This window comes from Heteronotia binoei, chromosome 4 (assembly GCF_032191835.1).
Source record: "Heteronotia binoei isolate CCM8104 ecotype False Entrance Well chromosome 4, APGP_CSIRO_Hbin_v1, whole genome shotgun sequence".
Taxonomy (NCBI): domain Eukaryota; kingdom Metazoa; phylum Chordata; class Lepidosauria; order Squamata; family Gekkonidae; genus Heteronotia; species Heteronotia binoei.
In genome coordinates, this window is record NC_083226.1 from 135,487,938 (window position 1) to 135,502,492 (window position 14,555).

A 14,555-nucleotide genomic window follows, 5' to 3' on the forward strand; every position below is an offset into this window, starting at 1 on the left:
ACCCACTGCCTGAGTACACTACTTCAGCCCACGCATCTGGGTGCAGAAGGGATGTTAATTTAGAACCCTCTGAAGCAGTCTTCCTTGTTAACAGTCACAGCATAAGAACCTGTGTCCCACCCCCCACCCCAAAAAAGCAAATCAGAACAGTGGTTTGCCATATAAAGTAAGAACCTCTGAACTACAGGAATCATTCATCAAAAACCTAATATATTTAAGAGCCACAGCTATTTGAAAAATGGAACACAATTCATTTCTTATTAACACACTATTTCAGAAATGAATATATACAGAGTCAGGAAAATTAGTCAATGGTAGCCATGACAAAATTCTTGAGGTCTGTAAATGGTTTTTTTTCCCCAAGTGGCAAAAGCTCTTAGGATTTGTGCTAAAGCATCACCTTCATCATGATGTAGGCAGGCATCATCACTGTGACTTTTTAAAAGCATGCATGCATGCATTTCAAAATAACCTTGTGTATACAATGTTCAGGCATGACAACCAACCATGATAGAGGCCTGGCAGTTTTGTAGTCTGGGCTGTACTAATTCTTATGAACTCAAATGCATGTCAATAGTGCCTTTTAGACTAAAGTCTGGCAAAGAAACTATGTGTGTTCAATGCCAAGGGTTCAATGCCATTAAGCTTTACAGTACGAACAAACTTAAGGTAATAAATTGGAGGGAGGGGGGACACATTTAGAAATCTCTTTAACCAGGGTCCTGTGTGACACTTCCAGGTCCAAGTATTTGAAAGCCTTTCTTTCAAATTAATGCAAAGTAATCCAAATGTTTGATGATTTAGCAACCTTTTCCCTCTGTCATTAAAAATATGCTGAACTTGTATAATAGTCAGGGGGGAGAGAAGGGCACATACATGGTTCATCCCTTAAAATAAAATATATCCAGTTAATATTAAAAAAAAATGGAGAGAAAGCTACACTCCAAAATACCTTCCTACTTATTTTGAATCAGAAAAGTTCCCATTGGTCAAATAAACATGGCAATGGTAAACATCCTATTATGCAAAAATAAATAAATAAATAAAACAATCATTGGATAATGCCAAGAACAGGGCTCTGTGCACAGGAAAAAAAATGCCAGGGTTTTCCTCCCCCACCCCACCCCCAATTTATCTTTTTCCAGTAGTGTTGGAAGCTGCACAAAAAGAAAGCTGCTAAGTGACTGTGGCTGTTTCCAGTTGAGTTCATTCAAAAAGGCATGACTAGGCAAAGCGTAACAGGGATACTATCAACAAGCCACATCCCATGTCACCTGGAGAGTCAGTGGCCTGAGAAAGTGACCCCCATGACTTCTTCCTTTAGTAGGTGTGTAATCTAAGACACTGCCTTGAAAACCTTCCATTGCTGACCTCGTCCTCCTCTCCCTGAATATTACTCAGCCTTTTTCATGTGCAGCAGAGCAAAGTCAGAGACCACAGAATGTGCAAAACATACGATTCACATAAGCCCTTACTTACAACTTTTAAGACAATCTGTAGGCATTGTTTCAGCATGCAAGAACTGAACAATAAATATCTATATCTACAACAAATAATTTTGAAGCAGGACAGTGGTAGCAATTAATAAATACAATAGGAAATCAAATATTTGGGGGGAGGGAGTCATCTGCCTCCTCCTGCCAATGCTGCAAGCAGCCCCCCTCCCTTTGAAGCTGTCTTGCTCTTTAGCAAGTAGACAGTTACTTGTGGCAGCTACAATTATACAGCTCAACCATTTCCAACTGATGCTCTGGGCAATCCTAAGAAAACAAGCTCATCTCAGTGGCAGGGGATACAGCTGCAACTTCATTCACAAAGACATCTCACAGCTCCAGATCTGGCCCACTTCCTGTGCAGCTGCTGCTGCTGCTTCAAACTGTCACAAAGAAAGGGGACAACCATTTCAAATTCCACACACAATAACGGCAAAGTCCATGAAAATCAAGGGTTGTGCAGTTCTGAAGAAGTCCATATTCTCCCCCCTCCCCCCCACCCTTGCTTTGAAGGGCTGATTAAACTTGACATTAATCCACAATTACAAACACAGAGACCAGATCAGAAGTTCATTCATTCATAGTTTAACCATGTCCTGATATACTGAAGACAATGGTCTTCCTCCATTCCTTCATTACCAGCTTTAAGAATGTCGAAGGTGCAGAAGATTTTCTTCAAACTCAAACAAAAAAATTTCTTCATTAAAGCCAGTTCTCCACCGCTGAAGCTCTACTTTCTTTGCCAAATAATGGAATAAACTAAATGAAAGAAAGAATGAAGAAAAGTTTTAAAAGAGTTTGGTGAACTCACATGCCATCATCAAGTCTGTAACAATTCAGAGAAAATTTCAGTCTGGGCCCCACTGACACAAAAAGTTGGTGTCTTTTTAGCTAGCTGCTGATGACTAATCAAGTAAACAAATTAAACTTGCTGAAAACCAGATACTGCCACTCCAATTAATATCTCCTTTTTCTGACAGTATCCATGGTGGACTTTTCTGCTAAATGTAAATTACTTGTGGTAAAAATATGGCTTATATTCTATAGACCAAATCTGTATCAAATTCTTCCCTGAGTTATACAAGTAAGTTAATATGGCAGAGAGACAGACAAAAACCACCTAATGCCATCTCTCTCCAACAAGAAAGAAGTTGCCTGACAGAAGTCGCAGGCTAGCCACTTTGGTCATGAGCCAAATCAAACTAGCAAAGAGGGAAAAGCCAGCCTGCTGGAAGAAGAGAATCTCCAACCAATGCCCTCTGTTAACCATGGAGAATCCTGAATAGAATTGATTCAGCATATGAATGGCAGACATATTAATCCCCTTATTTAAAAGGTTTCTGCTATTCATTATGTCAGAACTCTGTTTCACTGCGCTTTGTCATGTGACAATATGGTATGCTTCAATGCCTCCCCTATTGAAGCCCTTTCTGAAAGCTGATTATTCAGTGCAAAATACTGGCTTTGGATGCCACAGTTTGGCGTCTGTACCGCATCTTCCCACTCCATTATGCTAAGAGCCAGTTCCCAAACCAGGCACCACGCTGATTTTTAAAGTAGCAATTAATAGCACTGCCAAAACGTATGAGGCAAAGTTTTGATGGGATTTCTGTTGGTATAATGGCAAAGCTACTCCAGTTAACATGGTGGCAATTGATTTGGATGTACACGTGCATTACTGAAAGCTTCAAGCTCAGTTATGAATGCTCTCCTCTGGCTCAGTACAGTGGGTAACTGTTCAGCCCTGGCTTGCAACATCCAGCAGTTTAACGACAGACACCCCCCTCCCACACACACAAACCCTTTTGCTGCTTTTGAAATATTCCTTGTTTATTATGCCCATTCCTATGTCCACTGTGTCACTGTCCTCACCTCACAACTTCTTCAGCCACTTGACCCACAATATTAATTCTGAAGGAAGAAACAAACCAGACCAAGATCTCCCTAACTGCGCTCAGGCCAGGGCCACACAGCACCATGAAAATGAGCACAATCAGAAGTAATTTCCTTTCTGTCCCTCCCTCCCACTGACAGAACAGCAGGAGCTAGCAAGACCCTACTAGCAGGATGAACGAGCAAAGCCAGAGACTGTAGTCTAGGGCCACATCCATTCAGTTATCTTTAAGCTAAGGAAAGGGGAGGAGGGGAGCAGCAGGGCAAGCAAATTTGCTCTGTGCCCTTATTAACTTGAAAGGGCAGTCCTCTGAATATACACATCACATTCTTTTATACCCCTCAACTATTTCAACCATTTCAATGAAATCCTGAAAGAATGCATCAGTATTTTTCTTGGAACAATTCTAAAAATGTCTGACTAGTATGATAATCATATTAATCAGCACCAAAATAATAAATGGTGTGATTTGAAAAGGAGGTGTGCTTAGTTCTCTCTCAACTTCATGTTTTATGTGATTGAATTCTGAGTTTACAGGGGATTCACAGTTAGCTATAGTCATACAAGATATTCTCAAATACATGTGTTTTCTCCAAAATGAACAAAATCCAGGACTTCCCCTTTTTTTCCAAACAAAAAAGGGGAGCCTGATGTGGGCCCAAACTTTTAACTTCAATTCAGGACTGGCACACCATGCAAACCTACAGCATTTAGTCAAACTTCAACCTGAATCACATAAAGCACATTACATTACATTTCAATGATGTAGGAGTGCCCACTTCTATTTCTGGGCAAAGCTAAAGCAGTGTGAAGCTGAGCAGCATCTTGACAGAAGCCAGAGGTCAACCGTAAGTCAGCTTTCTGACAAAAAAATGGAACACATGTACAGTAGAAGGGAAATATGACTGACAGGTTTCACAAGAATGACAGTATTGGGCCAGCTAGGTATTCTACCACATGAACTATGGAAAAGGGGCCAAAGTGTACTAACCAAGCATGCAATATGCCAACCATATTGGCTGATGGACCTGTGCTTCAAACAGCCTGATCTGCCACATATGTGACAACTATTTCTAAACAGCTCTCCCTATTTTGGTCCTTTAGTCAGTTAGAAAGATAATAGACTCTCCTGCTTTTATTGCAAGGCCACTTTCCCATTTCCTTTTATGAAAAGGATGCCAAGGAGCTTTTACAACTAGAGTGAATTTATGGTCCATTATCCAAGCCCTAACAGAAATAACAGGGCATGTATCTGTATATATATCTGTATCTATATGTTTAGAAAACAGATCTGCAATCCTTGGACAACTTCCACTGGAACAGCTCTACTGCTAGTTAATATGTGGTTTGACATTCTGGGGATAATTTTTAAAGATTTTTTTAAAAACTGCATTATGTCAGTTTTAGTGCAACTAGTCTAGTAAGGCTGCCATTCTGTACATTTTTACTTGGGAGTAAACTGCAATGAAGTCAGCAGGGCTTATAGTATTGAGTTAATAATAATATGAAACAAGCAGGTATATTTTTAAGAAAGTAAATGTTTTTAGGAGTCCAGTCTCAGTCAAACAGAGTAATCCAATGTAGATTTACTCCAGTCTAAACCCATTCATTTCAATGAGCTTAAATTGGAGGAAATGTGCATGAGACTGTGCAGTAAATACATTTCAATCAACTGCTAGCCTCTTGTTAAGAAAACGTTACTTGTAAGTAAGATTTTATTGGCGTTTCAAAATGAAAACACATCAGAAGAGGGAAAACATTTGCAAGAGCAGCAAAAAATCTACAAAGCCACCTGCACAAGCCAACTCCAATTCAAAGAAGTTTGTAAGCAGATGCCATTCCACTGAGGTCACCAATATTGCACCTGCTCACATCATCAGGTGTGAATTTGGGTCACTGCACAAAGCTATAAAGTAAAATTTATGCGCTTTAGAATGCTCTGAACTGCAGATGAAATTATGACTTGAACCAAGTGGCATGTCTTCTTACAGGCATCAGGTCAGCATGATACATCATCACACACAGGAGCTACTCCCCGCCCCTCCCCAAAGCAGATGCTTTCTTCTTAAAAGTGAAAAATATTCCAATTCCACCAGGATCAGCTGTAAGAGGCGGCAACAGTCTCAGATGGTCCTACATCTGAAATTGTCACAGGCTTTTCCCAGAAGCAGCTGGATGGATATATATGGGCCAGTCAGTTTGTCAACTGAACCTACTTCACAGGGTTGTTGGGAGGATAAAATGGAGGGTAAAGAAGCCACCCACACAACCCTGAGCTCTGTGGAGGAAGGACAGGACCAAAACAATAATGTTTGGACAGCCCACTCAAGCAGATTATAGTTGCCAAATTACACATCAACACCAACAACCTGCCAGCTTAATCCATAATCATAAATACATGAATGTGTAATTAGCTTCCTGATTTCAATTTAACTTTTTCCCCAAGTAACTGCAGTCATTAGAGGAATCTGGTAAACAATGGTATGACCATGCTAATCGCATGCACTCAAGGCATCATCAGTTAATAGGAAAATTAATTAGTTAGAAGTGAACGTTTAATCATCCGTCATACCATTCATCTACACAATCATCATACAATCTTGACAGTGTATGATGATTCTGTGCACAATTAGCTCTGGCTACTTCCAGACACATGCTTCTGTAAATGTGACCAGAGGGACATCACAGGTACCCATCCAGAAAAAATGCCCACAGTCATATTAGCTGAACAAAATTCTACAATTAACTCAGGAATTTTTGTGGGCTGTACCTACGATTGCACGATCCACACTTTACATTAACCGCACAAATGCATATGTGGGGTCAGAAGACACTATTAACAGCACTGAACAAAACATCCTGTGTGAACCAGGCAACCTAGTAAAGAGCTGAGTCCCATTACTGACTGTCTTAATACAATATGGCATTTGCTAAATCATCCTATTCCCTTTCTCCTCTGGAAAAAAGTTCCACATACTGTTGAAGTCTACAGATGAGACAGGTTGTAAAGGTAAAGTATCCATCTTTAAGTTCAGGTAAGGTTTCTCACCTGTATAAGCCATACATGCAGTTACGAAGGGAGATGCTTCCATGTACTCACAAATGCAGTAGGAATGAGTGAGTAGGGCACTGTGGTTATGCTGTTCCATACATCTAGTGTAGGGTCATAGCAATCTAACGTTTTGCATCTCTGGATGCCGAAATACCCTCCAACAACATACAGCTTGTTCCCAGATGCTACTGCATGGCAGCTCATTCTCTTAGCTGTCACATCTCCCACCTTAGTCCACTGGTAAGTTTCACTGTTGAATTTATAAGCTGAACATGCAGAAAATTCGGTGTCTCCACCCATAATAAATATCTGGTTGCCCAGGACTGCCGCAGCTGTGTATCGCCATGGTTGGGGGCAGGTAGCTGGTACTGTCCACCTGTTTTCACACAGGTCATAACACTGAACTTTGGGTAGCTTATCATGGCTGACACTAGTACCACCAAAAGCAAATAGCTTCAGCTTTGCACTGACTACAGCTGCATTGCTTACTCCTTCCCGAAGTGGAGCCACCATTGTCCATTTGTTGGTCACGGGGTCATACTGTTCTACTTGTTTTAAGGATACTGAAGGAGATGCTGGAAGACAGCCGGTGGCTGCTGTGTGCCCTCCTACAACATACAGACAGTGTTTCAGTTCAGCAGAACCATGACCAAATCGAGCTACCAGCATGGGAGCTGCCTTGGACCACTCTTCATGAAGTGTATCATACACCCAAACATCTTTTGAGACACCATTTTCAGATCCCCGGCCACCAGTGATGTAGACTTTACAGCCGATAGCACATGCACTAAACTCTTTCCTTGGGCTTGGGATGTCTGCTTTTGGAATGATCTCCTTTGCTTTTTGGTCCACCAGGTACAGCTTGTCACACATAAAGGTTTGTCCTCCCAGAAGAAACAAGGCATGGCCAGTTTTCCGAGGTCTTGCACACAAGCTGGTGACTACACCATCATTCTGTAAAATCTTCAGCTTGCACCTTATTGCTTCTTCTACAGTCTCTTTACTTTTCCTTTGCTTAGTGATAAGCTCCTCAGTTGCTACATTCTCCATTAGATAGATGGCTGGCAAGAGAGCCAGTCTCACAGTCTGCAGTAGATCAGGCAAATAACAGTGCCGTTTATTGAGATCATAGTTAACCCAGTTCATGGCAGACTCATAGACCAGGCGTTCATCTTCAGTCTCTAATTCTTCACTTGACAGAAGCTGCACAACCATGTCTTTGGGGAGCTGAAGAAAATCGTCACTTTTGCTAATTGTCTGGAAGTTGCTAAGGCACATCCTCCAAGAGAGCTCGTAAAGTTTGGTACACTGGTGAGCATCTGACAGAAGAAGCATGCCAAGGCAATTAGTGGGATGAAGGTTCTTTTCCAAGAATTCTGCGCAGGCATCCCGGATGTCTTGGAATTCCAACATGTCACCGGCCTCTAAAAGAGACTCTGCATTCTCTTCATTGATGATGACTCTTGAGGAGTAAGCATAGTCTAGGAGCAGTTCTAGAACCTCTGGGTGGATAGAATTATGGAAGTTGACTTCACTGGCTTGGCTTTCTTTGAGCCCTCCACTGAACATTGCTTCAAAATACCGACTGCAAGCTGCTAGGACAGCTCTATGGCAAGGGAATGACTTGCTTCCAGCATGAAGAAGGACATCTGTAAAAAGACGCTGCTGGCGCAGAAGGTTTAGATGAGTAAGGACACTATCAGCGTATGAAGATTTGTGGAATAAATATATATTTATAGAGCCAGTGCTGGCTCTGGACTTGCGATTCTCATGCATGCTCACGGACATTTTCTTCCACACCTAAATAAATAAATAAATAAAATATAGTTAAGGCATCTTGGGAGAACAAAGCAACTTGTATGTATGCTGAGCAGTGTTGAACAACATCTGAAGGCAAAGAACTTGTTGCATATTTGTATCTTTCTAATGAATTTCCTGAGTAGCACATTCTAAAAACGTATTGCTCAAGACAACAAGTTCATCTTGGCAAACCAGATCTCCTGCTTTCATGGCAATGTACAGTGGCAGTGTAAGTCAGGATGGGGGGAAAATAAAAGAGATAGACAGCTCTGTTTTTTTCTCACACCCAAATGTAAAGCAGCTGATTTACAAATATGTACATATACACATACTTAAAGCATACTTTTGTTTTTAATCACAGCAGCAAAACACAGTACTTCAGGAATGTAAAAATACCGCATGGAACACAAGCACCCTCAAATTAAACTTGTTAAAGTTATATAAAACTCATTAAAGTGATAGTCTGAAAGATAGTCCCACATAGCCAAAGAAGAGAGAGACCCCACTCTTTACATTTTAAAAGAACTACTCACCCAAATGTTATGGGGTGGAAGCTAACTCACAGTGACTCCTTCTTTCTACAGCAGCCCAAATTTCAAACAGTGCAATTTGACCAACATGATGAAACAAAATAGGACTCTGGGTTTCTTTTAAGAGAAAGAGAACTAGGTACTCAAGAGGAGAACAATATCTCAAGAAGATTTAGTTAGTTTCAGAAAGTATATGGTTCATCTCCAGACTACAGAAATCAGTCTGCCTGGAGCAAATGGATGCTTTAGAGGGTGGACTCTATGGTAATGTACCCCATTGAGGTCCCTGTCCTCCCCAGGCTCCACCTCCCAGATCTTGTGGAGTTTCCCGACCTGGAGCTGGAAACTCTACAGTACATCGCCCCCCCTTTACCAGGGCAAACCTAGTAATCCCTATGGGAGTTTCTCTTCATATTACAGGTACTGAACACTGAGTATGATTAGAGGTGCGAGGCAAAGCACTCTTCTGTCTCTGCCAGTGGGTTGTCACCTACACCCGACTGAACTGGGCTGAAGGAATCCAGTTACTAGTTCAAAATATTATGTATTGTGCTAGGCATTTTATGTTTGTGTTTTGTATTTGTACACTGCTTTGGGTCTCCACTGGGGAGAAAAGAAGGGCAACAGTATATGCATAATACTTTTCCTTTAAGTACACTGCCAAAGTACTGTAAGATCTACTAATAAGATAGAGTTCAGAGTTGTGGCAACAAGACTCTACACAGGACAGGCACCTTAACAAAAGGAAGATTTACAGTGAGACAAAATTCCCCAGATCATTTAAGAACTTATTTAAGAACATGAGGATGGGGGAGTTGGGGAGGGTCTCAAAGAGGGCATTTGTTAGGATAGGAAGCTGCTGAGTAGAAGATGGGGGTCCTACCACAATAATACAGCTGACCACAACAGAAAGCTCTCTTGCTCAGACCTGAGTTTCAAGCCCTGTGGGGGTGAGGTCTGCCTGCTGTACAGGCCAAACCAGGTTTTACTGAGGTTTCATAGAAACCATTTCAGCCCAGAGGGAAAGCCTACATCTTTTCAGCATAGGCCAAACGTAGGAAGAAAGGTGGTTTGAAAGACAGGAAAAATGCAATTTGTCATGACCTCCATGAAACTTTCCCACAAGATTAAACCTGTCACCCAGCCAGAAAGAGTCAACAGAACCTGAAGAGAGAGAAGCTGAAGTATTCATTAATTTGCTATTGGGTGATGAGTCAGATCTACCTCAGAGGACTTGGCCAAGCTCTATAAACATGAGAGTTCAGGGTGAACAGACCTGCTGTAAAATGCAAGCTGACCACAGGGCTTGGCTACAGTCCTGATGCCTCAGTTTGCCTTGGAGAAAAGACGACAGGCAACTACAGAGAACTCCCAACCCTCCTCCCTCATTGTTACTATAAGGTTATTTTCTTTCAATGCTTGTACAGCCTTCTATTTAAAATAACTTTCTACACGAGCTAAGTAACCCTCAAGGAAGCCAGGCAAGCAGTTATTGTACAATTTAAGGAGCACACTTCAACCTACACTAGATGCCAGTCATCCTTAACAGTAAAATATTATTTTATTAATTGGATTTTGGTATTTAGTTTAGTAACCATCATACCGCATGAACAGCTTCATGAAAATCTTTGCCCTGTGTTACATTTTGCAAAGCAGTCGCATAATCTGGAGAATGCAATTTGGGCATCATGTCGCATTTCTGCATTAACATAGCAGAGTGCAAGTAATTACGAATGCTGTTACCCAAAAAAGAAAAACCAATGAAGTCTCATATACATATCTCTCAGAGAGTACAGTATGACTGTTAGAAGCCACTTCATCTAATCAAGTTATCTGACAAAGAATAAACATTAATTTGACATTCAAGCGCCCCAGAAGCTAATCCTGGATTAAATTTACATTGTTGCCAAATGATTACCCTCAATGAACCCCCTGCTGCACTTAGGGGAAAAAGCTAAATTATATTATTTCCTCATCAGTTACATTCCATCAGGTAAATCCTGACATAACTTGGTACATACTATGAATCTATCTTCTAATGTTTTTGACCATTCAAGGTCAACAGTTTTCCTGCTCAGTCCTAATTTAGCATTACCAAACAGTGATGCCTCCAAGATCTTCCAGCCTCTAACCTCAGCAGGAACAGCTAGAAGGACATCCATTATCACTTCACTCCACTACCTCATGTCATCTGAAGCACTGTTATGTCATGAGCAGCATGAAAGAAGAGAAGCAGGCCTGAAATACAGCTACAATAGTATCCCAAAACCCAACTTAACCAAGTAAGAAGCCTCTCAAATATGAAATTATAATTATTTTCTCCTTGATCTCTGTAGGGGTAGAATCTTTATACTTCTAGGCTGATAAGAAAAAAAAAATAAGGTTTTGATGAAGCACAACCAAAGTCAGCCCAGTTTTAGCTACTACTTAAAAAGCAAAAGTCCCATTAGGTCTTACATCATCACACAGGGGCGAAGCTCCTTACCATCTGAGCAACAGCCTAAACAATAACCTAATAAAGCATCCTTTTGAGATTAGCATCTAGTGACCATTTGTGTGGGGGACTAACAATGAGTACACTGACCAGGACAACTATACTGGAAAGGCAATTCTATTAAGTCTCAGTTTTGCACATGAAAGTGTCCCCTAGTCTAGGTACAGAATGTCAGCAAGCCATGTGCTGGAAAGGTTGCTCTTGTCAAGCTAAAGCTCTGTCTTCCATAGGAAAATTGTAACTTCAGAAGAATTCAAGACAGGGTAAACAAAACTGGATAAAAAACACACACACTTCTCATATTTATCTCCCATCAATTCTCAAACCAAGAAAATATGCCCTGATAAAAAGATCATTTTTAAAAATAACACCTTAATGAGCATCTGTGCCAATACACTTTCCACCCAAGTAGTTAAGAACACAACAGAACCCCTCTCTACAATGAAAAATAAAGAACACTGATAATATGGTTTCAAATAATATGAAAGTACTGGCTGATTTCCACACAGCTCCATCTCAAAAGGAGCCCTATGTACTCAACACACCCATTCATATGAATCTCCGATTACCTGGACATGCTGGGTGCCTGACCGGGTCCTAAATAAGTAGGGCTGTGCTGCATTCCAAACAGTCTCCTGGAACATTTTGTTCCTCCATTTGTTGTGCAAATTATGCAAACCTCAAATGTTTTAGCAAAGGTAATTTACAGAGGCATTAAGCAAAATTTAAAAAAGAATGAGGCAATAAGGTTCAGGCAAAATTCCCTATAAAGTAAGAATGGGTTGGTAGGCTCAACATGACTTACTGAAGACATACAGCTTGAATTAAAACATTGCACCACTGGGAATTCAATAGGCAGCACATCAAATACAGCTGATGGCTCATGCATGCTCTTCTGTTCCGAGCTGTTTTAAGAACAGCATAAGAAGTGCCAAGCTGATCAGATCCCACATACTGTTTCCAGCAGCCTTCTCCATGTTACACACTCACAAGCCAAGGCATTACAGTGAATATATTCACTAGTCTCTGAACTTGAGGAATCGCCTTAGTTATTACAATTTGCTTTGGACTTGGAAGACAGCATGCTGGCCAAGTCAATGAAATGATTTAATTTTGTTGCACAGTAAGAGAGAGAAAACAAGTTCTAGATATCTTATCTTCCCTCCTGACTACTCATAAGTCTTCCCAAAGTTACAGTGGAATATATATAAAAATACAGTTTGATCTTTAGAAATTTGAAACACCTTGTTCTGACACGATGTCTCGATTTACTAACATCATGTTCTTTGTATGCAGCAACAGTACCCTGCCAAATCTGAAAGAAAGACTTTTGCCTCAAGGTTTAATAGTTTTACCCCTAAATCCTGTGCACAGTTCTCTCTCTGACTTCAAAGGACCTACTTGAGAGGTAGACTTGTTACTAAGCAAATATTGATACATTTCTTCATTCCTTATCACATGTACCCTCTATATGAGTTGCTAAAGATTCCACTCTGTTGTTCATTCAGCTAGTTTTGGTTTATAAACCTCCCAGCCATTGATACCTCAAAGCTATTCAAGCTCAACACCAATCACTATTCTGCTTTCTTCCCAGGTGTGCAGCGAGCACAGGGGTGCAGAAACAGTTCAGTACAATTTTACACATGCTTACTTGGAAGTAAGCCCAGATTTCAATGGGCATTGCTGCCTAAATTCATTCTCTTGATCTAGCATGGAACCTAATGTTTGGACAATCCTTTGCATACTTTTTTAAATATACAAAGGGCAGGTGGATAAACACACACCTAGTTTAAAGAAGCTCTTCCACAGCGAGTGACCAGCCCCGATGTGAAATGATCTAGAAGCGAACTACTAGGGTTGCCTGCTATCCTTTTGTATTTCAGATTATCACGGGAAGGGTTAAAATTCAACTTTATATCCACAGGTGCCACAACCTCTTATTTTTGAAATCTAGTAATCCAGGCAACACATCCTCCAAACTCTCCTTTGGAGGGGGGGGGGGTGGAGTTTTGTTCCATGTTCCGATTGATGTATTCTGCAGACCCGCATGATCTGTTACCCCCGAAATCTAAACTCGCGCAGCTCAGGGCTTTCTCCTATCTCCAATCTGCACGTTCCGCAGCAGCCTGGAAAGGCAGCAAAGCATGTGCGCCCCCACCAAAACACAAAAGCTCTGTCAACCGCCGCCCCGCGCTTCCCTTTCCTTTGAAATGAAACACCAGAGCCATCCCGGGGAGCGCAGATAGAGAGGAAGGAAGCATGCAGCACACCCTCTGACCCTCCCTCTTCCTGTGGGACGGGAAAGGAAGAAACGTGCCCTGCCTGGAGGGTGCAGCGACCCATCTCCGCTTCTCCGCGCTGCATAAACAATCGCCGCTGCCTCCGGAGTAAACCTCAGGTGAATGGCACACACAGAATGCCTCGGTTTCAGGATGAGACCTGGAAGGTCTCATTCAAGCTTGAAAGTTGCACTTCCTGACTCAGCAGCCTCTTTTCTCACTGCGGAGAAGGGTCGTGAGGGGGAACTTTGCACATGCTCACGTGTACTCCCTTCTTAAATGCACTGCATTCATTGCAGGGCTTAGCCCTGGCACGGAAAACAGGTTTCAGAGTGAAAACCACTATCCGTGCACTGGTGGAGGAAAGCCCTAAGGAACTCAGGGGTTCTTATTTCTGAGTAAATCTGTATACAATCAGACTCAACCCTGACTACGGGGGTAAAATATACACCCAGCCCACCGACCGCGAGGGCTTCCTGCTCCCGGGAGATGCATCGACACCGCTGGGCAAACCAGCCAGCCCCCTTAACGCTGCAAGAAGTCCGAACGGCAGAGTAAACTTACAGGCGGTGCTTCCTCCGGACGCTCAGGTCCTGCCTCCCCTGACCATGCAGCTCACGGCATGGAAGCGCAACGGAGAGAAAGAGAGCCGAAAGGGGTCCCTTTCCCGCACAAGTTCCGTGGCTTCGCTCCCTCTCCGCGTCCTTCGGCTGCCTTCTCCCGAGTCAGCGGTGGCGGTGCTCCCTTTGCAAGGCAAGAGAAGACGCGTGGGTAAACTACGCCCCGCTCTTGCCCGAGCAACTGCTCCGGCGCGTTTGCGTAAAGTACGGGCGGCGGAAAAGCAAAAGGAGGTGGAGCCGCAGCTTGCAGCCAGCCTCTCCTCCTCTGGCCTCGGCTAGCGCGAGGAACAGCTATATGGATTGCTGGCGGGGAGGGTCGCAATATGCAAAGAGGGAGGGACGCGCAGGGGGCGGGAGAGGCAGAACTGCTGAGGAGCTCCCGGCGGCGACGTA

General features: G+C 42.3%; 1 protein-coding gene across 2 annotated transcripts; it reads right to left on the minus strand.

Annotated features, from left to right (window-relative positions):
• Nucleotides 1-1,123: 1,123 nt before the first annotated feature.
• Nucleotides 1,124-14,332, minus strand: ENC1 (ectodermal-neural cortex 1). 2 transcript variants are annotated; one of them, XM_060235812.1, is made up of 3 exons: nucleotides 14,107-14,332; nucleotides 6,437-8,239; nucleotides 1,124-2,252 (listed from the first exon to the last, which is right to left on the minus strand). In XM_060235812.1, the coding sequence occupies exon 2, from the start codon at nucleotides 8,225-8,227 to the stop codon at nucleotides 6,458-6,460; it is 1,770 nt and encodes a 589-aa protein (XP_060091795.1). In that variant the 5' UTR covers nucleotides 8,228-8,239; nucleotides 14,107-14,332; the 3' UTR covers nucleotides 1,124-2,252; nucleotides 6,437-6,457. The 2 variants fall into 2 exon arrangements, with proteins under 2 accessions (XP_060091795.1, XP_060091794.1); XM_060235811.1 differs by having other exon boundaries at nucleotides 6,437-8,230; nucleotides 14,127-14,211.
• Between the last annotated feature and the right edge of the window lie 223 nt (nucleotides 14,333-14,555).

What these genes read in the sequence shown, in the direction of transcription:
- ENC1 (XM_060235812.1), bottom strand. Translation starts at nt 8,227, where the DNA reads ATGTCCGTGAGCATGCATGAGAATCGCAAGTCCAGAGCCAGCACTGGC.